The sequence below is a fragment of the Aotus nancymaae genome, unplaced genomic scaffold (genome assembly GCF_030222135.1).
Source record: "Aotus nancymaae isolate 86718 unplaced genomic scaffold, 86718_ANA_hifiasm-v0.15.2.pri h1tg000111l, whole genome shotgun sequence".
Lineage (NCBI taxonomy): Eukaryota > Metazoa > Chordata > Mammalia > Primates > Aotidae > Aotus > Aotus nancymaae.
This window is the reverse complement of record NW_026988526.1, coordinates 349,388-372,289: the sequence shown is the minus strand read 5'-3', so window position 1 is coordinate 372,289 and position 22,902 is coordinate 349,388. Positions and strand designations below refer to the sequence as shown.

The window sequence follows — 22,902 nt, the reverse complement described above, 5'->3', positions numbered from 1 at the left end:
CTTACATATACATGCCATTCATGTTATGCATGTTGTTACATGTCACATATCACATGTCATACATGCAACACATGCTCTATGTTACATATACATGTCTCGTCACTTTTGAAATGGCATCACTACACTGGGTCTGGTTGCTCATACCTGTAATCCCAGCACTGTGGGAGGCCAAGGCAAGCAGATCACAAGGTCAGGAGATGGAGACCATCCTGGCCAACACTGTGAAACCCCGTCTCTACTAAAAATACAAAAAAATGGCCGGGCATTGTGGTATGCACCTGTAATCCCAGCTGAGGCAGGAGAATTGCTTGAACCCAGGAGGCAGAGGTTGCAGTGAGCCGAAATCGTGCCACTGCACTCAAGCCTGGGCAACAGAGCGAGACTCCGTCTGAAAAAGAAATGACATCACTAATAAGTCACAGAGCTGTACAAGGAGAGTCTTATGCTTCATAGATACCCATAGTTACCACATCCAGCACTGGGGCCAAAGTTCTGTTGTTCAGGCTGAAGCTTCTTGGTTTTTTTGTTTTTGAGATGGACTTTCGCTCTTGTTGCCCAGGCTGGAGTGCAATGGCACGATCTTGGCTCACTGAAACCACTGCCTCCCAGGTTCAAGTGATTCTCCTGCCTCAGCCTCCTGAGTAGCTGGGACTACAGGCACAGGCCACCAAGCCCAGCTAATTTTTGTATTTTTAGTAGAGATGAGGTTTCACCCTGTTACTCAGGTTGGTCTCGAACTCCTGACCTTGTGTTACACCTGCCTCGGCCTCCCAGAGTGCTGGAATTACAGGCATGAGTCACCGTGCCCGGCTTCAGTGTGAAGCTTCTAACAGACATCCATCAGGGCGAACACAGGAGCCCCTCATTACATCAAGAAGAAGACCAAAACTTTGCCTACAGTCAATACCAATGCCGAACTCACACCCCCCCCATCAGTGTGGTCCTGACTGAAGCCCAGGAAATAATCCACAAAGCAGAGGCAGTCACATCCTGTCCATATAAACCTCCTGTCACTCATCATGTAAACACCAAGAACGAGAAGGCAGTGGAGATACATCTCTTTGTTATTATGGCTTGTACACTTCGACGGTTTCCAAGACCAGCTCGGTCGTGGAGACTCCAACCCAGGTGGCACTGAAGGAATTAAGAAACACACACAAAGATACAGGGCAAAAGTGGGAATCAGAGTGGGATGTCAGGGGACTGACAGCATTTCCCAGCTGACACTCCAGATCATATAATGCCCTGAGCAGTTTTCCACCTGGGGACACGTGGCATTCTTTGCCATCATTTCTCAGTAAACAATATACAATCCATAACACATGTCAAGACCTTTTCCCAGCAGATCGTCATTCCAGATCACAAGGAAAGTTATTTCCTGGCTAAAATGGCATCGTAAATGACCCCCGTTTTCTTAAACTGAAAGTCTCTGAAGCCAGCAGAAGAGAGGAGTGCATGGTAGTGGCTGGAGGTCCTCTCCTGGCCTTCCGTCTGCACAAGCATGTTCAGAGAGTAGAGCTGCGTGAGCAGAGGACCTCGCCTGTCTTCATCCAGGAGGCTTTCAATGACTAGAATGCCACCACCTAGAAAGGGAGGGGTACAGTCCACATCACACACAAACACATGGCAAGCTGTGTGTGACGGGGACAGTGTCCCAGTGACTTCTGAGGTCCACCCATCCTGATGGTCTATGAGGACATGGCAAGCTGTGTGTGATGGGGACAGTGTCCCAGTGACTTCTGAGGTCCACCCATCCTGATGGTCTATGAGGACATGGCACAGCCTCTGTGCGCGTGTGATGGGGACAGTGTCCCAGTGACTTCTGAGGTCCACCCATCCTGATGGTCTATGAGGACATGGCAAGCTGTGTGTGATGGGGACAGTGTCCCAGTGACTTCTGAGGTCCACCCATCCTGATGGTCTATGAGGACATGGCACAGCCTCTGTGTGCGTGTGATGGGGACAGTGTCCCAGTGACTTCTGAGGTCCACCCATCCTGATGGTCTATGAGGACATGGCAAGCTGTGTGTGACGGGGACAGTGTCCCAGTGACTTCTGAGGTCCACCCATCCTGATGGTCTATGAGGACATGGCACAGCCTCTGTGCGTGTGATGGGGACAGTGTCCCAGTGACTTCTGAGGTCCACCCATCTTGATGGTCTATGAGGACATGGCACAGCCTCTGTGTGCGTGTGATGGGGACAGACGACGTGGGTACTGCCTCTGTGTGTGTGTGAAGGGGACAGAGGACGTGGGCATGACTCTGTGTGTGTGTGATGGGGACAGAGGACATGGGCAATACCTCTGGGTGTGTGTGAAGGGGACAGTGTCTGTGCTGTCTATTCGGTGAGGTCCATCCATTCTGATATTCCATGAAGACCTGGGCACAGCCTCTGAGTGTGTGACGGGACAGTGTGCCACCTTCCTCTGAGGTCTGACCATCCTTATGGTCTGTGAAACATAGGAAGGGTCCCATAGAGGAGAGACACATAGGACTGTCTGAGGCAGAAAGAGAGAGAGACAGAAAGCCTCTTTCTTTCCACTTCCTCGTGGACCATCAGGATGGGTGGACCTTACAGGACACATGGGCACTGTCCCTATCACACACACAGAGGTTGTGCCATGTCCTCATGGACCATCAGGATGGGTGGACCTCAGAAGTCACTGGGACACTGTCCCCATCACACACACAGAGGCTGTGCTTACCTGTGGGATGAATTCAGCGCCTGCCTTCTAAATATCACTCCTGCACTCCTGCCCTGAGTCACAGCACCTGCTGAAATGCAACCCCACCGCTCACCCGGCTTGCAAGACTGGTAGACCCTCTCCAGCAGCTGTGAGCACTTTCCATCCGCCCAGTCATGGAGGATCCTGGCCAGGATGTACAGGTCTGCTTCCGGAAGACGGTCTTTAAAGAAATCCCCTGGAACGTATGGCAGGCACCCCAACGTCAGTCCATAATCCAACCCCATGTGACTAAACCCATTCCAGGTACCAAAAGTCAGCTGTATGGGTCATGCCTTACCCAGGTCTTCCAGGCTAGTAACCTGCAGACCTAGCCTTCAAAAACAAAAAGGCTCAGAAGAAAAATCAGAAAATACTGAGTGATACGTGTGGCCTCCTTCTGTCCTTCTCCTTTAAAAAATCATGTTACTGGCTGTGCATGGGGGTTCACGCCTGTAATCCCCCTTGGGAGGCCGAGGCGGGCGGATCACCTGAGGTCAGCAGGTCGAGACCACCCTGGCCAACATGGTGAAACATCGTCTCTACTAAAAACACAAAAATTAGCTGGACAGGGTGGCGGACGCCTGTAATCTCGGCTACTCGGGAGGCTGAGGCGGGAGAATCACCTGAACCCAGGAGGCGTAGGTTGCAGTGAGCCGAGATCGCGCCATTGCACTCCAGCCTGGGCAACACAATGAGACTCCATCTCAAAAAATAAAAAATAAATTTAAAATATATTTTAAAAAAGAAAATACTGAATGGTACGTGTGGACTCTTTTCTTCTTCTTTAAAAAATCATGTTATTGGCTGGGCACGGTGGCTCATGCCTGTAATGGCAGCACTCCCAAAGTGAATCATGAGGTCAGGAGTTCAAGACCAGTCTGGTCAATGTGGTGAGACTCCATCTCTACTAGAAATACAAAAATTTAGCCAGGCGTGGTGGCACATGCCTGTACTCGCACCTACACATGGGGCTGAGGTCACAGGGTCACTTTTGAGCCTGGGAGATGGAGGCTGCCGTGAGCTAATGGTCATGTCACTGCCCTCCAGCCTGGGAGACAGAATCACACCCTGTCTCAAAAAAAAAAAAAAAAAAAAAAGGGTAGATATGTGTTTTCTCTCATTTCTACAAGCAGCTACCTACTATTCTCAGTTCCACCTCTGGGGCTGCAAAAGATACAATATTTACCATGTGGATCGTTCTAGAAAAAGCGTGAAGATTCCCGTGAGAGTGGGTGGTGCTGCTTTGGGGAAGCCAGCTAGTAGGCTGGCATTTGCAATCAAAGCTGTTGGCTTAGTCGGTCAGTCACATCATCATACGGTCCTTGGAAAGGCTTATACGATATCCAGGAGGAAAAACAAACTCAGTGTCCCTTTGAGCACTGGCCTGGAAAAATGACGAAATCGAACACAGCTCCCGTCCCACAAGGATTCCTGTGTTAACCCACCACGGAGGTGCAGAAGGCCTGCCTCAGCTGTACAACACACAGCAACTTTTGTTCATTTATTTATGTTTTTGAGACAGAGTCTCACTTTGTATTGTAGGCCGGAGTGCAGTGGTGTGATCTCGGCTCACTGCAACCTCCACCTCCCGGGTTCAAGCGATTCTCCAGCCTCAGCCTCCCCAGTAGCTGGGATTACAGGCGTCCACCACCACGCCTGGCTAATTTTTGTATGTTTAGTAGAGACGGGGTTTCACCATGTTGGCCAGGCTGGTCTTGAACTCCTGACCTCAGGTGATCCGCCCGCCTTGGCCTCCCAAAGTGCTGGGATTACAGGAGTGAGCCACTGCACCCTGCCAAAATGACTATTTTTTTCTTTAGTTTTTTTTTTTTTTAGACGGAATCTCACTCTGCCGCCCGGGCTGGAGTGCAGTGGTGAGATCTCAGCCCACTGCAACCTCCACCTCCCGGGTTCAAGCGATTCTCCTGCCTCAGCCTCCGAGTAGCTGGGAGGCCCCAGGTGCCTGTAGCAAAGCCTGGCTAACTGGGGAGCTGAGGCAGGCGGATCAGAAGGTCAAGAGATCGACACCAGCCTGGCCAACGTGGAGAAACCCCATCTCTACTAAAAATACAAAAAAATTACCCGGGCGTGGTGCCATGTGCCTGTAATCCCAGCTACTCGGGAGGCTGAGGCAGGAGAATCACTTGAACCCGGGAGGCGGAGGTTGCAGTGTGCCGAGATCACACCACTGCACTCCAGTGTGGGCGACAGAACAAGACTCTGTCCCAAAGCAATAATAATAATAATAAAATATCTGTCTTTTTTTACTTTGAGACACAGTTTTGCTCATGTTGCCCAGATAGGCGAATCACCAAAGCTCAGGAGTTCGAGGCCATCCTGGCCAACATGGTGAAACCCCGTCTGTACTAAAAATATAAAAATTAGCCGGGCGTGGTGACGGGTGCTTGTAATCCCAGCTACTCGGGAGGCTGAGGCAGGAGAATCGCTTGAAACTGGGAGGCGGAGGTTGCAGTGAGCCGAGATCACACCACTGCACTCCAGTGTGGGCGAGAGAAAGAGACTCTGTCTCAAAAAAATAAAAATAAAAGAAGCTTTCAGACATGTCTGTGCTTTCCCAAGAGACACACACCCACCTTCCTGGAAGCGAATCTGCTCGTCCCCCGGGAGTGAGAAGTGCTCCTTCGCCACCCTCACCACTTCTGGGAGGTCAAAAACGGTGATGTGACATCCCGGGTACAGAGAAAGGCACTGCTCGGCCAGAGCCCCGGCCCCACCTGCGGCGAAGTGGACAAGGTGTGTGACCCTCAGAGGGGAACCCACGAGACGCCGCTCACCCTCCATCCACCACGGACTCGTGAAGAATGCAACCTGGGACACTGGGTCCTTCTGCCACGTCTGCTGTTGATGGTGACGTGACTGTCTGCAGGCCCCACCTGCGGCGAAGTGGACAAGGTGTGTGACCCTCAGAGGGGAACCCACGAGACACAGCTCACCCTCCATCCACCACGGACTCGTGAAGAATCCAACCTGGGACACTGGGTCCTTCTGCCACGTCTGCTGTTGATGGTGACATGACTGTCTGCAGGCCCCTGAACTTAGCCGGTCTTCCTGGCTGCGCTGACCCATGCTCCAGGCCCCCACGTGGACGCTGTTACCGTGTGATCTTGTGGCTGGCACACCTGCCCAGCCAAGCAGGTAGCCAACAGCTAAGTGAACGGCGCCATGCCAACCCCAGGTACACAAAGTCCATGGAGGACCGCACACAGCTCCAGCCCTGGGCTCCTTCTCCGTGATTTTCTTCCCGAGCTGCTCCCCAGGCAAGGGGGATCTTGAACTCTGTCTCCGTCTACTCACACTGACTAATGGTAACCACCCTGAAGAAGGTACCCACCCTGCAAAGAGCCTTCTACCAGCCAGGAGCTGCTCCGAGGGACCCGTGGAGTAAGTGGACAGACACAGGGCAGGTGGATCACGGCCCAGAGTGTGACAGCTTTATGGGCTGGACGAGGTGCTTAAGCTGTGAGCTCCGGGTTGCGGGGTTTGTATTTGAAAAGCAAGCTCAGTCAGGGTGCGGGGGCTCACGCCTGTCGTCCCAGCAACTCGGGACGCCGAGGCGGGCAGATCACCTGAGGTCAGGAGTTTGAGACCAGCCTGGCCAACATGGTGAAACCTCATCTCTACTAAAAATACCAAAAATTATCTGGGTGTGGTGGTGTGTGCTTGTAATCCCAGCTACTCGGGAGGCTGAGGCAGGACAATCACTTGAACCTGGGAGGTGGAGGTTGCAGTGAGCTGAGATCGAGCCACTGCACTCCAGCCCAGGTGACAGAGCAAGGCTTCGTCTCAAAAAAGAACAGAGAAGACAATAGAAGGGAAGGGAACGGGAGGGGAGGGGAGGGGAACAGAGGGGATGGAAAGGGAGGGGAGGGGAGGGGAGGAGAAGGGAGGGGATGGAAAGGGAGGGGAGGGGAGGGGAGGAGACGGGAGGGGATAGAAAGGGAGGGGAGGGGAGGGGATGGAAAGGGAGGGGAAGGGAGGGGAGGACAAGGGAGGTGAGGAGAACGGAGGGGATGGAAAGGGAGGGGAGGGGAGGGGAGTGGAGGAGAAGGGAGGGGATGGAAAGGGAAGGGAGGGGAGGGGAGTGGAGGAGAAGGGAGGGGAGGGGAGGAGAGGAGATGGGAGGGGATGGAAAGGGAGGGGAGGGGGGGAGGAGAAGGGAGGGGAGGAGAAGGGAGGGGATGGAAAGGGAGGGGAGAGGAGGAGAGGAGAAGGGAGGGGATGGAAAGGGAGGGGAGGGGAGGAGAGGAGACGGGAGGGGATGGAAAGGGAGGGGAGGGGAGGGGAGGAGATGGAAGGGGAGGGGAGGGGATGGAAAGGGAGGGGAAGGGAGGGGAGGACAAGGGAGGTGAGGAGAATGGAGGGGATGGAAAGGGAGGGGAGGGGAGGGGAGTGGAGGAGAAGGCAGGGGATGGAAAGGGAAGGGAGGGGAGGGGAGTGGAGGAGAAGGGAGGGGATGGAAAGGGAAGGGAGGGGAGGGGAGTGGAGGAGAAGGGAGGGGAGGGGAGGAGAGGAGAAGGCAGGGGATGGAAAGGGAAGGGAGGGGAGGGGAGTGGAGGAGAAGGGAGGGGATGGAAAGGGAAGGGAGGGGAGGGGAGTGGAGGAGATGGGAGGGGATGGAAAGGGGGGGGGAGGAGAAGGGAGGGGAGGAGAAGGGAGGGGATGGAAAGGGAGGGGAGAGGAGGAGAGGAGATGGGAGGGGATGGAAAGGGAGGGGAGGGGAGAGAAGCCGGGGATGAGGATGCCCAGACTGGTAGTTTAAGGCTGCAGTGCTATCATCACACCACTGCACTCCAGCCTCGCTGACAAAAACAAGGCCAGGTGGGCAGGTCACTTGAGGTCAGGAGATAGAGACCAGCCTGGCAAATGTGGTGAAACCCTGTCTCTATTACAAAACTACAAAAATAAGCCGGGCGTGGTGGCGGGCACCTGCAATCCCAGCTACGCGGGAGGCTGTGGCAGGAGAACCGCTTGCACCCGGGAGGCGGAGGTTGCAGTGAGCTGAGAATGCACCACTGCACTCCAGCCGGGGTGACAGAACGAGATTCCATCTAAAAAAAACAACAAAGGAAAAAGAAAAAGAGGCCAGGTTCGCTGGCGCACGCCTATAATTCCAGCACTTTGGGAGGCTGAGGCAGGCAGATCACAAGGTCAGGAGTTTGAGACCAGCCTGGCCAACACGGTGAAACTCCATCTCTACTAAAAATACAAAAAAAATCAGCCGGGTTTGATGGTGGGTGCCTGTAGTCCCAGCTACTCTGGAGGCTGAGGCAGGAGAATCACTTGAACCCAGGAGATGGAGGTTGCAGTGACCCGAGATCACACCATTGCACTCCGGCCTGGGCAACAAGAGCAAAACTCAGTCTCAAAAAAATTCAGGATAATCTTCAAATTATCATATTGTTCTAGGTATTTTTTTGTTTTTGTCAATAATGAAAAACAGTTGATTTGCTCCTTTTTCTGGTTAAGGAGAATTTTTGAAAACTATTACATAGTTAGAGAGTCAAAATTAATTTTTGATTTAGCAATATCCTAAATCAGTAAAATAACTGAATCCCAAAAGGCTTTTCCTTGCCTGTGTGAAAGGATTAAGATCCTCTCACCTGTTGGAAGGTCTGAAAACACAGCATACTTTGAATTTTTTATAAGAAAACTTCTACTGAATGAAACCAAGCAAACGCTAGTCTCAAAAAAAAATGCAGAAAATAAACGACACGGTGAACACGCTCCCCATACAGAACAAGAGGCAGAGCTCTGAGGTTTTCTGCGTGGAGGATACTTACCACCGAGGTCGCACACGAGCGGGAACAGGGACAGGTCGAATGCGGTCAGCACGCTTCTCCCGCTCACGCTCCAGACCTCCCGCAGGGCTTGCATGAACTGCACTCGCTCGCCCTCTGACCTGCTGTGCAGAAGCAGGCTTGTAAAAGATGGTGAAGATTCGGGCAAGCCTCCAGAGCACAGATGTGGAGAACCCCCTGCCAAGAACAGAGCTGTGTGCCACGCGGGTGCACCTGGTAGCCTTGCAGAGCCGTGCCACGGAGGTGCGCCTGGCAGCTTTGCACAGCCGTGCCATGGCGGTGCGCCTGGCAGCCTTGCACAGCCATGCCACAGAGGTGTGCCTGGCAGCCTTGCACAGCCATGCCACAGGGGTGCACCTGGCAGCCTTGCACGGCCATGCCAAGCAGGTGCGCCTGGCAGCCTTGCACGGCCGTGCCACGGAGGTGCACCTGGCAGCCTTGCATAGCCGTGCCACGCGGGTGAGCCTGGCAGCCTTGCACGGCCGTGCCAAGCAGGTGCGCCTGTCAGCCTTGCACGGCCGTGCCACGGAGGTGCGCCTGGCAGCCTTGCACAGCCGTGCCACGCGGGTGCGCCTGGCAGCCTTGCACGGCCGTGCCACAGAGATGCGCCTGGCAGCCTTGCACGGCCGTGCCACAGAGGTGCGCCTGGCAGCCTTGCACGGCCGTGCCACAGAGGTGCACCTGGCAGCCTTGCACGGTCGTGCCACAGAGGTGCGCCTGGCAGCCTTGCACGGCCGTGCCACAGAGGTGCGCCTGGCAGCCTTGCACGGCCGTGCCACAGAGGTGCGCCTGGCAGCCTTGCATGGCCGTGCCACTGGGGTGCACCTGGCAGCCTTGCACGGCCGTGCCAAGCGGGTGCACCTGGCAGCCTTGCACAGCCGTGTCACAGAGGTGTGCCTGGCAGCCTTGCACGGCCGTGCCATGTGGGTGCACCTGGCAACGTTGCACAGCTATGCCACAGAGGTACGCCTGGCAGCCTTGCACAGCCATGTCACGGAGGTGCGCCTGGCAGCCTTGCATAGCCGTGCCACGGAGGTGCGCTATGCCACAGAGGTACGCCTGGCAGCCTTGCACAGCCATGTCACGGAGGTGCGCCTGGCAGCCTTGCATAGCCGTGCCACGGAGGTGCGCCTGGCAGTCTTGCACGGCCGTGCCACGGAGGTGCGCCTGGCAGCCTTGCACAGCCGTGCCATGTGGGTGCACCTGGCAGCTTTGCACAGCTGTGCCACTGAGGTGCGCCGGGCAGCCTTGCACGGCCGTGCCACGGAGGTGCGCCGGGCAGCCTTTCACGGCCGTGCCACGGAGGTGGGCCTGGCAGCCTTGCACGGCCGTGCCACGGAGGTGCGCCTGGCAGCCTTGCACGGCCGTGCCACGGAGGTGCGCCTGGCAGCCTTGCACGGCCGTGCCACGGAGGTGCGCCTGGCAGCCTTGCACGGCCGTGCCACGGAGGTGCGCCTGGCAGCCTTGCACGGCCGTGCCACGGAGGTGCGCCTGGCAGCCTTGCACGGCCGTGCCAAGGAGGTGCGCCTGGCAGCCTTGCACGGCCGTGCCACGGAGGTGGGCCTGGCAGCCTTGCACGGCCGTGCCACGGAGGTGGGCCTGGCAGCCTTGCACGGCCGTGCCACGGAGGTGGGCCTGGCAGCCTTGCACCGCCGTGCCACGGAGGTGGGCCTGGCAGCCTTGCACGGCCGTGCCACGGAGGTGGGCCTGGCAGCCTTGCACAGCCGTGCCACGGAGGTGCGCCTGGCAGCCTTGCATGTGACACAGAGCGGGAAGTGACTGGGGACAGTGGAACCCTAGGTCAGCCACCAAAATGTACCCAGCTCCGGGAGAACCTGGAGTCGCGTCAGAACGGACCATAGTTCTCTGGAAGCCACCATGGGTAGGGATTCTATCCAAAGAGGACTTAGGATGTTTACTGTGGGAAGTAGAAAATTTCCTTTTTAAAGTTTCCTTTCTTGTTAAGGAGTAAGTGTGTTGGCCAGGTGCGGTGGCTCACGCCTGTAATCCCCACACTTTGGGAGGCCGAGGCGGGTGGATCACAAGGTCAGGAGATCAAGACCAACCTGGCCAACATTGTGAAACCGCATCTCTACTAAAAATACAAAAATTAGCTGGGCATGGTGGTGCATGCCTGTAATCCCAGCTACTTTGGAGAGGCTGAGGCAGGAGAATCGTTTGAACCAGGGAGTCGGAGGTTGCAGTGAGCAGTGAGCCAAGATCACACCCTTTACTCCAGCCAGGCAACAGAGTGAGACTCCATCTCAAAAAAAAAAAAAAAAAAAAAAAAACAAGAATAAGTGTGCTAATAACTCTGTGAAGCCCCATCCTATGTAGCTGTTAGACACGCCGCGCTCACAGGCACGTGGTACATTCTACGTCCTTGTACTTTCACCGAGGTATCAGTGCTGGACGTGCTCACAGGCGTGTCCCAGCTCTCCATGGCTTTCACCTGTGTAGAAAAGTTTTAAGTTATTAGCCAGTCAGGTTTTAGTTTAGATGGTGAGGTCTGGCTCCAGCCCACGGACATCAGACACGGCAGGAAGGACGACCCCACATGCGTCAGGGATAAATGTGTGTGTTTTCCTTTGTTCATTGCACTCTCGTGGCACGATGGCTAGCGAGGGTCCCCTCCCTGCAGCCCAGGAAGTAAAAACTGCATTGCTGAGAGATCCTCTGTCTCAGTGCTTATTTTTTGTGTGTGTGGCACCGAGTATCTATTTCCAACACTTAAGAAGAAAGTCAATAATATGTCCCCCCACCGACCCACCCACAGAGCTCAGCTCCAGAGGACAAATCCGGGAAACGGGAGAATTTGCACATCCTGGGGCATGGGTCCCAGAAAGTGGGAATTCAGGTCGCGGGGGGCAGAGGCTAGAGAAACGGCAGCAGGCTGGCCGCGGTGGCTCACACCTGTCATCCCAGCACTTTGGGAGGCTGAGGCAGGCAGATCACCTGAGGCCGGGAGTTCGAGACCAGCCTGGCCAATATGGTGAAACCCATCTCTACTAAAAATAAAAATAAAAAGTTAGCTGGATGTGGTGGTGCACACCTGTTGTCCCAGCTACTTGGGAGGCTGAGGCAGGAGAATCGGTTGAACCCAGGAGGCCAAGGTTGCAGTGAGCTGAGATCAAACCATTGCACTCCAGCCTGGGCGACAGAGCGAGAGTCCATCTTAAGAAAAAAAAAAAAAAGGAGAGAGAAAAAGCAGGAACTAGGAACAGAGGGAGGTGAGATGGAGCCAGGAATGACGGGTGGACACAGAGGCGGACAGAGCTGTGGTGTTGGGAGCGTCTCCTCCTTCTCCTCCCCAGAGTTCCTCGGACTCCTGACCTCGTGGTCCGCCTACCTCGGCTTCTCAAAGTGCTGGGAACAGGTGTGAGCCATCACTCCCGGCCTTTTTCTTTCTTTTAAAGACGGAGTCTTGCTAATTCTCAAGGCTGGAGTGCAGTGGCGCAGTCTCAACTCACTGCAACCTCAGAATCCCATTTTTAAGTGGTTCTCTCGCCTGAGCCTCCCGAGTAGCTGGGATTACAGGCGCCCACCACCACACCCGGCTAATTTTTTTTTTTTTTTTTTTTTTTTTTGAGACGGAGTTTTGCTCTTGTTACCCAGGCTGGAGTGCAATGGCGCGATCTTGGCTCACCGCAACCTCCGCCTCCTGGGTTCAGGCAATTCTCCTGCCTCAGCCTCCTGAGTAGCTGGGATTACAGGCACGCGCCACCATGCCCAGCTAATTTTTTGTATTTTTAGTAGAGACGGGGTTTCACCATGTTGACCAGGATGGTCTCAATCTCCCGACCTCGTGATCCACCCGCCTCGGCCTCCCAAAGTGCTGGGATTACAGGCTTGAGCCACCGCGCCCGGCTAATTTTTGTATTTTTAGTGGAGATGGGGTTTCACCATGTTGGCCAGGCTGGTCTCGAACTCCCGACCCCGTGATATGCCCACCTCAGCCTCCCAAAGTGCAGCCGTGAGACCCCGCGCCCCGCCAAATAAACACAATCTCATCTGAGTTGTTGTAGTGACGGACGTTACCTGTAGATGGCGGTAAAAAGCTCTTCTGCGGGAACGCCGAAGGTGTGCAGATACTGGTTCCTGCCTTCTCTAAGAAAAGAGAGAAAAGGCTGTTGGCTGTTTCAGCCTAAAGACGAAGTCTGATCTTCTTCCTTGCCCAAATTCCTATCTAAGGGGCCTGTGGAGTCACCCCTTATAAACCATAACGTCTTATGAGATGGGTTTTATTTTATTTTATTTTAGAGACAGAGTCTCTGTTGCCCAGGCTGGAGTGCAGCGGCACAATCTCAGCTCACTGCAATCTCTGTCTCCTGGGTTCAAGCGATTCTCCTGCCTCAGCCTCCTGAGTAGCTGGGATTATAGGCACCTGCCACCACACCCTGCTAATTTTTGTATTTTTAGTTGAGAACGGGTTTCACCATGGTGGCCAGGCTGGTCTTGAACTCCTGACCTCAGGCGATCCGCCCGCCTCAGCCTCCCAAAGTCCTGGGATATCAAGTGTGAGCCACTGAGCCGGGCCTACCATTACTTTTAATGGCCAAAAAAAGCAATTACATTGCTTGTCTGTTTTTGAGACGGAGTCTCATTCTGTCGCCCAGGCTGGAGTGCAGTGGCAAGATCTTGGCTCACTGCAACCTCCGCCTCCTGGCTTCAAGCGATTCTCCTGCCTCAGCTTCCCGAGTAGTTGGGATTATCGGTCCCCACCACCGTGCCAGGCTAATTTTTGTATTTTTGGTACAGACGGTGTTTCACCATGTTGGCCAGGCTGGTCTCAACCTCCTGACGTCTGGTGATCCACCCGCCTCAGCCTCCCAAAGTGCTGGGATGACAGGCGTGAGCCACTGCGCGTGGCGTAAAAAACTCAACTACATTTCCACCAGCCTAGTACAATTCAAGCCAGTACATTGCGGCTCTCCACCCCTGTTCTGAATCCTCAATCCTCAATCCCTGTTCTGAATCCTTTTCCTTCTCTTCCTTTCTTCTTCTGCCAAAGCAGCACGAATGACTTTCGCCCGGGGCCACATCCCTGCACAAGTGGGTGGGCTCTGTCAGCCAAGACCAAGTGATGTCTACCATCTGCTCTGGGTAAGCAATTCTACCAAGGTCATGTTTGCTCCTGCAAGAAACCTGCCATTTTTTTTTTTTTTTTTTTTTTGAGACGAAGTTTCGTTCTTGTTACCCAGGCTGGAGTGCAATGGCACGATCTCAGCTCACCGCAACCTCCACCTCCTGGGTTCAGGCAATTGTCCTGGGTTCAGGCAATTGTCCTGCCTCAGCCTCCTGAGTAGCTGGGATTACAGGCACGCACCACCATGCCCAGCTAATTTTTTGTATTTTTAGTAGAGACGGGGTTTCACCATGTTGACCAGGATGGTCTCGATCTCTTGACCTCATGATCCACCCGCCTCGGCCTCCCAAAGTGCTGGGATTACAGGCGTAAGCCACCGCGCCCGGCCGAAACCTCCCATTTTACCTCTGCCAGGCGCACGCCTGCAATGCCAGCACTTTGGGAGGCCAAGGCGGGCAGATCACTTGAGGTCAGGAGTTCGAGACCAGCCTAGCCAATAGCGCAAAACCCCTCTTTAGTAAAAATACATAAGTTAGCTGGGCGTGGTGGCGGGTGCCTGTAATCCCAGCTACTCGAGAGGCTGAGACCAGAGAATCTCTCTCTTTTTTTTTTTTTTTTTTCTGAGACAGAGTTTTGCTGTTTTTGCCCAGGCTGGAGTGCAGTGGCGTGATCTCGGCTCACTGCAACCTCCACCTCTCAGATTCAAGCAATTCTCCTGTCTCAGCCTCCCAGGTAGCTGGGATTACAGGCATGCGCCACCATGCCTGGCTAATTTTTGTATTTTTACTAGAGACAGGGCTTCTCCATGTTAGTCACATGGGTCTCAAACTCCCGGCCTCAGGTGATCCACCCACCTCGGCCTCCCAAAGTGCTGGGATTACAGGCGTGAGCCATCGCACCCGGCTGGGAGAATCTCTTGAACCCAGGAGGTGGAGGTTGCAGTGAGCCCCTTCACGAGCCCCCCAGGGGGAGTCCTGAGACTCGGTCACTGCCTGGACACGATCCCTACCTCACAGCCTGTGCCAGGCGGCCCCAGCAGTGGTAAGTGGTCCTGGCCATGTATAGCAGCATGCTGCACTGTGAGGTCGGGCTGACTCTGCTCAGGTAGACTCTGGACATCTCCGTGTTTCCATAGAAAGCTGAAACACACACAAAGAAAACAGAGAAAAAGCAGTGAGATTCCAAGTCCCTGCTGGGCGGACGCTCCCCAGCACGGCAGCACGGTGACTTCCAAGTAATCCCCTCCTGGGAGCACTGACACCCCTACCTACAGCCAGGGGCTTCCACGGAAGCCACAAAGGGGACCCCAGGCAGCTGGAACCCCCAGTGGGTTCAGCTTCTACAGATCCCATTGCGAGTTTGGGTGTAGGAAGTACAAACGGAGATGAGCCATGAGAGAAAACATACATTATACTCCACAGAATGTTTAAAATAACTTAGTGACCCCAGGCATGGTGGCTCACACCTGTCATCCCATCCCTTTGGGAGGGCGAGGTGGACAGATCACTTGAGGTCAGGAGTTTGAGACCAGCCTGGCCAACATGGCAAAACCCCATCTCTACTAAAAATACAAATATTAGACAGGCATAGTGGTACATGCATCTAGCTACTCGGGAGGCTGAGGCAGGAGAATCATTTGAATCCAGGAGGCGGAGATTGCACAGTGAGCCGAGATCGTGCCACTGCACTCCAGCCTGGGTGACAGAGTGAGACTCCATCCCCCTCCACTCTCCCAAAAAAAGATATACTAGAGAAAGAAGTCAAATAGTCAAATATGCATTTCGGCCAGGCGAGGTGGCTCACGCCTGTAATCCCAGCACTTTGGGAGGCCAATGTGGGCAGATCACCTGAGGTCGGAAGTTCGACAACCAGCCTGGCCAACACCGTGAAACCCTGTCTCTACTAAACAAAAAAAATTAGCCGGGCATGGTGACGCATGCATGTAATCCCAGCTACTTTAGATTCTGGGGCAGGAAAATCGCTTGATCCCGGGCGGCAGAGGTTGCAGTGAGCCGAGATTGTGCCACTGCACTCCAGCCTGGACAACAAGACTGAAACTTATCCTACACACAAAAAAATAATAAAGAAATCCAGCCAACCCCATCATTCACATAGTGTCTCTGGCGGTTTTTTGTTCTTGATTTTTCTTTTGACACAGGGTCTTCCTCTGTTGCCGAGGCTGGAGTGTAGTGGTGTGATTACAGCTCACTGAAGCCTCGAACCCCTGGGCTCAGGCGATCCTCCTGCGCAGCCTTTTGCTGAGGTAGTTAGGACCACAGGCTCATGCCACCATGCCTGGCTAATTCTGTAGTTTTTGTAGAGATGGGATCTTGCTACATTGCCCTGGCTCGTCTTGAACTCCTGGGCTCAAGCAATCCTCCTCGAGAGTAGCTGGGACCACAGGCATGTACCACCACTCCCAGTTAATGTTTGAATTTTTTTTTTTTCCTGAGATGGAGTCTCTCTCTGTCACCCAGGCTGGAGTGCAGTGGCGTGATCTCGGCTCACTGCAACCTCCACCTACCAGGTTCAAGCAATTCTCTGCCTCAGCCTCCTGAGTAGCTGGGATTACAGGCACACGCCACCACGTCCAGCCAATTTTTGTATTTTTAGTAGAGACAGGGTTTCACCATATTGTTCAGGATGGTCTCTATATCCTGAGTTCAAGCGATTCCCCTGCCTCAGCCTCCCAAGTAGCTGGGATTACAGACTCATGCCACCAAACCTGGATAATATTTTTTTTTTTTTTGTATTTTGGTATTGGTAGAGATGGGGTTTCACCACGTTGACCAGGATGGTCTCGGTCTCCTAACCTTGTGATCCGCCTGCCTCGACCTCCCAAAGTGCTGGGATCACAGGTATGAGCCACCATGCCTGGCCAATTTTTGTATTTTTTTAATTAGAGACGGGATTTCACTGCGTTGGCCAGGCTGGTCTTGAACTCCCAACCCCAGGTGATCCGCCCGCCTCGGACTCCCAAAGTGCTGGGATCAGAGGCCTGAGCCACCGCTCCCGGCCTGGTCTGGCTTTTTACAGAACACATGGGACGCCTCCTCCAAAACGCCCGTGTCCTCACCTCGTCCTCCCCTCATCTCTACTTTCAGCAGCTTCAGGGACACGCAGGCATCCAGCAGGCGCTCCATGGCGTGGCAGCTGGCTCCCAAAGCTGCAGCCAGGGCAGCCACTGTCAGGGGCCCCGGGGCCTCCGCGAGAAGGTCAAACACTCCCAGCTCACAGGCAGCGAAGAGAACCTTGCAGAAGGGACAGAAATAAAACGTCAGCGCTCAGCCTCTTGGGAACCAGAGTTGTAGAAACGCATGCCGTGTCGGGCTGGGGAGGGAGGCATTTTTTAATTTTAATTTTAATTTATTTATTTTTGAGACGGAGTCGAATGAGACTGCACCGCTATGGAAAACAGGCATTTTTATTTTTACTCATCTTTTAAAAACTATTGATTTTTCGCCTGTAATCCCAGCACTTTGGGAGGCCGAGGCAGGTGGATCACGAGGTCAAGAGATCAAGACCATCCTGGTCAACATGGTGAAACCCCGTCTCTACTAAAAAAAAAATACAAAAATTAGCTGGGCGTGGTGGCGCGTGCCTGTAATCCCAGCTACTCAGGAGGCTGAGGCAGGAGAATTGCCTGAACCCAGGAGGCAGAGGTTGCGGTGAGCCGAGATCGCGCCATTGCACTCAAGCCTGGGTAACAGGCACGGTGGCTCACACCTGTCATCCCATCCCTTTGGGAGGGCGAGGTGGACAGATCACTTGAGGTCAGGAGTTTGAGACCAGCCTGGCCAACATGGCAAAACCCCATCTCTACTAAAAATACAAATATTAGACAGGCATAGTGGTACATGCATCTAGCTACTCGGGAGGCTGAGGCAGGAGAATCATTTGAATCCAGGAGGCGGAGATTGCACAGTGAGCCGAGATCGTGCCACTGCACTCCAGCCTGGGTGACAGAGTGAGACTCCATCCCCCTCCACCCCCCCAAAAAAAGATATACTAGAGAAAGAAGTCAAATAGTCAAATATGCATTTCGGCCAGGCGAGGTGGCTCACGCCTGTAATCCCAGCACTTTGGGAGGCCAATGTGGGCAGATCACCTGAGGTCGGAAGTTCGACACCAGCCTGGCTAATTCTGTAGTTTTTGTAGAGATGGGATCTTGCTACATTGCCCTGGCTCGTCTTGAACTCCTGGGCTCAAGCAATCCTCCTCGAGAGTAGCTGGGACCACAGGCATGTACCACCACTCCCAGTTAATGTTTGAATTTTTTTTTTTTCTTGAGATGGAGTCTCTCTCTGTCACCCAGGCTGGAGTGCAGTGGCGCGATCTCGGCTCACTGCAACCTCCACCTCCCGGGTTCAAGTGATTCTCCTGCGTCAGCCTCCTGAGTACCTGAGATTACAGACATGCACCACCACGCCTGGCTGATTTTGTATTTTTGCCGGGGTTTCTCTGTGTTGGTCAGGCTGGTCTCGAACTCCCAGCCTCAGGGAATCCGCCTGCCTTGGCCTCCCGAAGTGCTGGGATTACAGGTGTGAACCACCGTACCTGGCAGATTCTTTTAATTTCAATTAAATTTTCATTTCAAGCCGTAGGGTCCATGTGCAGCGTGTGCAGGTTTGTTACATTTGTAAAGGTGTGCCGTGCTGGTTTGCCACTCAGACCAATTAATCACCTAGGTATTAAGCCCAGCATGTATCAGCTCTTCTTTCTGATGCTCTCCCACCTCCTGCCCCTGCAAACGGGTCCAGTGTGTGATGTTCCCCTCCCTGTGACCACTTATCAGATAGTGAGGTCTGGCTCCGGCCCACGGAGATCAGACACGGCAGGAAGGATGACCCCGCACGCGTCAGGGATAAATGTGTGTGTTTTCCTTTGTTCATTGTACTCTCGTGGCATGATGGCTAGTGAGGGTCCCCTTCCTGCAGCCCAGTAAGTAAAAACTGCGTTGCTGAGGGATTCTTTGCCTCGGTGCTGATGTTTCTTTGCAGCACCGAACCTCTGTGTCCAGCACCTATTTGCAGCAATGTCCTACCTGGGACACCATGAAGCCGTTTGCGTAGTCAGTGAGGAGGCGATACCAGTGATCCTCCGAGGAACTCATGTTCTCTGCAGTCCAGCCGTGGCGTCCGGAGTCCCTGCAACGTTTGCTTCAAGGCGCACGGAGCCCGCTACCAAGCTGGTAACAGCCTGCCAGCCACCTGCTCACGGCTGCTGCCTGAAGCTCCCTGCCAGCTGCCCAGTAATGAAACAAACACAGGTCGCTCCAGAAATTTCCATCAAGCTTATGAGGGTATCAGGAAGCACGTGGGAATTCCTCTCTGCAGCCCTAAACAGTCTCCACGAACCCTTGAGTCACCGAGTGTGCACCTCATCGCAAACCAGTATGCTCAGCGGTCATGAGCCCTGAGTAATCGTCTTAGGGATTGAACGGGTTCTGTGTTCATTTCTGGGGCTCCTACGAATTTCCACTAACTGGCTGGCTCAAAACCCAGTTCTCCCACAGTTCCAGAGATGTCAGCAGCCCAGCCTGGGAAACATACTGAGACCCATATATTTTTTTTTTTTTGAGACAGAATCTCACTCTGTCACCCCAGGCTGGAGTGCAATGGCATGATCTCGCTTCACTGCAACCTCTGTTTCCTGGGTTCAAGCAAGTCTCCTGCCTCAGCCTCCTGAGTAGCTGGGATCACAGGCATGCACCACCATGTCCAGCTAAATTTTAGGTTTTTAGTAGAGATGGGGTTTCACCATGTTGGTCAGACTGGTCTCAAACTCCTGACCTCAAGTGATCCATCCGCCTTGTCTTCCCAAAGTGCTGGGATTACAAGTGTGAACCACCGTGCCTGGCTAATTTTTTATTTGTACAGATGGGGGTCTCACGACGTTGCCAAGGCTGGTCTCAAACTTCTGACCTCAGGAGATCCTCCCACTGGACGGGTGCAGTGGCTTATAATCCCAGCACTTTGGGAGACCGAGGCGGGTGAATCACCTGAGGCCAGGAGTTCAAGACCAGCCTGGTCAACATGGCAAAACCCCGTCTCTACTTAAAAATACAAAAAAATTAGCAGGGTGTGATGGCGCACACCTAGAATTCCAGCTGCTCAGGAGACTGAGGTTGGAGAATCTCTAGAACTCTGGAGGCAGATGTTTTAGTGAGCAGAGATTGAGTCATTGCACTCCAGCCTGGGTGACAGAGCGAGACTCTGTCTCAAACAAACAAACAAAAAATCCTCCCACGTCAGCCTAGAAGTCTTGCAACTTTTATTTGGACAATTGAAATGCCTGCATATAATTAAAATGTGACCATGGCAGGTCCCTGCCCCATTTCTGAGGACATGTGGAGTGTGTAGGGGGTGAAGGAAAGGTTCATAGTAGGAGCTCAACTCCATCTTGTCAAGAATGCATGTATGTTTTGTGGTGGGATAGAGAGTGGAATGTAATATACCCAGAGTGATTTTCTAGGGGAAGGATATAAATACAGGCTTGGCCGGACACGGTGGCTCAAGCCTGTAATCCCAGCAATGTTAGAGGCTGAGGTGGGCGGATCATCTGAGGTCAGGAGTTCGAGACCAGCCTGGCCAACATGGCGTAACCCTGTCTCTACTAAAAGCACAAAAATTAGCCGGGCGTGGTGACACGTGTCTGTAATCACAGCACTATGGGAGGCTGAGGCGGGTGGATCAGTTGAAGTCAGGAGTTCGACAGCAGCCTGATCAACATGGTGAAACCCCAGCTTTACTAAAAATACAAAAATTAGCCGGACATGGTGGTGGGCGCCTGTAATCCGAGGTACTCAGGAGGCTGAGGCAGGAGAGTCTTTTGAACCCGGGAGGCAGAGGTTGCAGTGAGCTGAGATCGCGCCACTGCAAAAAATTAGCCAGGCGTGGTGGCTCACATCTGTAATCCCAGCACTTTGGGAGGCCAAGGCAGGAGGATCACTTGAAGTCAGGAGATTGAGACCAGCCTGGCCAACATGGTGAAACCCCATCTCTACTAAAAATACAAAAATTAGCTGGGCGTGGTGGGGTGCCTGTAATCCCAGCTACTCGGGAGGCTGAGGCAGGAGAATCATTTGAACCCAGGAGGCAGAGGTTGCAGTGAGCCGAGATCACACCACTGCACTCCAGCCTGGGCGACAGAGCGAAACTCTGTCTCCAAAACAACTAAATAATAAATAAAAATAAATAATAAATTAGCATATCCTTGAAGTTTAGGGCAATGAAGCATCCTCAGGGACACTTTACCAGGCGACAGAAGGGGCTGACCGCCGATCACATTTGCTTAATGGAACCCCACAGCGACTCAGGAGGCCAAATCCTCACCTGCTGCGGTGGGATTTCGCAGGGATCTGAGTTAAGGCGATTGCCTTAGGAATTGAGCAGGGCTGAGAACACAGCCTTTTCCAAAGGTCACGAACAGACAGGCTTCAAAAGAAGACACGCACGTGGCTCAGAAGCATATCTATCAGTCCGTTTTCCTGCTGTTGATAAACACATACCCAAGACTGTGTCATTTATAAAGAAAAGAAAGTTTAACCAGGCATGGCAGCTCACACCTGTCACCCCAGCACTTTGGGAGGCCAAGGCGGGCAGATCACCAGGTCAGGAGTTCAAGACCAGCCTGACCAATATGGTGAAACCCTTTCTCTACCAAAAATTAAAAAAAAAAAAAAAAATTACTCAGGCGCAGTGTCTCACGCCTGTAATCCCAGCACTTTGGGAGGCCAAGGCGGGCGGATCACCAGGTCAGGAGTTCAAGACCAGCCTGACCAATATGGTGAAACCCTTTCTCTACCAAAAATTTAAAAAAAAAAAAAATTAGTCAGGTGCAGTGTCTCACACCTGTAATCCCAGCACTTTGGGAGGCCGAGGCAGGTGCATCATGAGGTCAAGAGATCGAGACCATTCAGGCCAACATGGTGAAATGAAACCCCGTCTCTACTGAAAATATCAAAATTAGCCAGGCGTGGTGGCGCATGCCTGTAATCCCAGCTACTTGGGAGGCTGGGGCTGCAGTGAGCCGAGATTGCACCATTGCACTCTAGCCTGGGCAACAAGAACAAAACTCAAAAAAAAAAAAAAGGAAAGAAGAGAGAGAGAGAACGGCTTTTTGTATGCTGGGAGAGGGGAAAAAAGGAAGGAGAAATTGGGAAGGCCTTTCTCCGGAGCATGGGTTCAAGAATGGGTTTACACGTCACGTGAAGGCTTAGAAACGCAGCCATTCTCATACACCTGGGGGTGTGGCACGAACTCCTGACCGTCTGTGGAAGCCCAGAGTGGAAGCTCCCCAGTTGGAGGATGGGAAATTAGTAGGGAAAGGCACTCAAGGCCCTGCCTCCCTACGAGGCCTCGCCCCTCTACCTGGCCACTGAGCCAGGTAGGAACAGATCTACGAAAGTCTAAGAATGGACAGGGCCAAGAAGTGACTACAACAGAAACACCGTCCTCACCTGCGGATGCTTCAAAAATCCAGATACAGAGGCCTGATGTAAGCCGGGGGTGGCGGCTCACGCCTGTCATCCCAGCGCTCTGGGAGGCCGAGGTTGGCGGATCACAAGGTCAGGAGTTCGAGACCAGCCTGGCCAATATGGTGAAACCCCGTCTCTACTAATAATACGAAAATTACCTGGGCGTGCTGGTGGGTGCCTGTAGTCCCAGCTACTCGGGAGGCTGGGGCAGGAGAATTGATGGAACCCGGCAGGCAGAGGTTACAGTGACCTGAGATGGCGCCACTCCCCTCCAGCCTGGGTGACAGAGCCAGACTCTATCTCAAAACAAAACACAAAAAATAAAATACAAACAAACAAAAAAAGACCGAGTTCCTTCGTTCCTCATTTCCCCTCAGCCCCTGCAGCTCTAGGCCCACAAGATAGCACCTGAAAGAGGAATCCTGATATCTGCTACATCCCAGCTCACATGGCTCTCTAAAGAGCATTCTCAGGATACGCGGCGGCCTCCCCAGGCCACCAAATGTCCCAGGACTGACAATGTCTTGCCTCTGTCCCTTCACCAGAGGCCAGCAGAAGAAATGCACTTTTGCTTGGGGGCGGTGGCTGACATCTGTCATCCCAGCACTTTGGGAGGCCAAGGTGGGCGGATCACGAGGTCAGGAGTTCGAGACCAGCCTGATCAACATTGGGAAAGCCTATCTCTACTAATAATACAAAAATTAGCCAGGCGTGGTGGCATGCGCCTGTAATACCAGCTAATCGGGAGACTGAGGCAAGAGAATCGCTTGAAGCCAGGAAGCGGAGGCTGC

General features: G+C 53.4%; 1 protein-coding gene across 2 annotated transcripts; it reads right to left on the bottom strand.

Moving 5' to 3' along the window:
• Positions 1 to 1,077: 1,077 nt before the first annotated feature.
• Positions 1,078 to 19,193, bottom strand: ASMT (acetylserotonin O-methyltransferase). 2 transcript variants are annotated; one of them, XM_064370943.1, is made up of 8 exons: positions 18,677 to 19,193; positions 16,709 to 16,883; positions 14,642 to 14,771; positions 12,585 to 12,653; positions 8,529 to 8,647; positions 5,322 to 5,621; positions 2,801 to 2,923; positions 1,078 to 1,583 (listed from the first exon to the last, which is right to left on the bottom strand). In XM_064370943.1, the coding sequence occupies exons 1-8, from the start codon at positions 18,743 to 18,745 to the stop codon at positions 1,372 to 1,374; spliced, it is 1,197 nt and encodes a 398-aa protein (XP_064227013.1). In that variant the 5' UTR covers positions 18,746 to 19,193; the 3' UTR covers positions 1,078 to 1,371. The 2 variants fall into 2 exon arrangements, with proteins under 2 accessions (XP_064227013.1, XP_064227014.1); XM_064370944.1 differs by having other exon boundaries at positions 5,322 to 5,462.
• Positions 19,194 to 22,902: the final 3,709 nt, after the last annotated feature.

Excerpts from the sequence above, each read along its gene's own strand:
- ASMT (XM_064370943.1), bottom strand. The coding sequence starts at position 18,745 with ATGAGTTCCTCGGAGGATCACTGGTATCGCCTCCTCACTGACTACGCA. Across the intron at positions 12,654-14,641 it reads CGCCTGGCACAGGCTGTGAG|AGAAGGCAGGAACCAGTATC; the intron begins GTAGGGATCGTG and ends CTCTTTTCTTAG. Across the intron at positions 8,648-12,584 it reads CTTTTTACCGCCATCTACAG|GTCAGAGGGCGAGCGAGTGC; the intron begins GTAACGTCCGTC and ends TCTGCACAGCAG.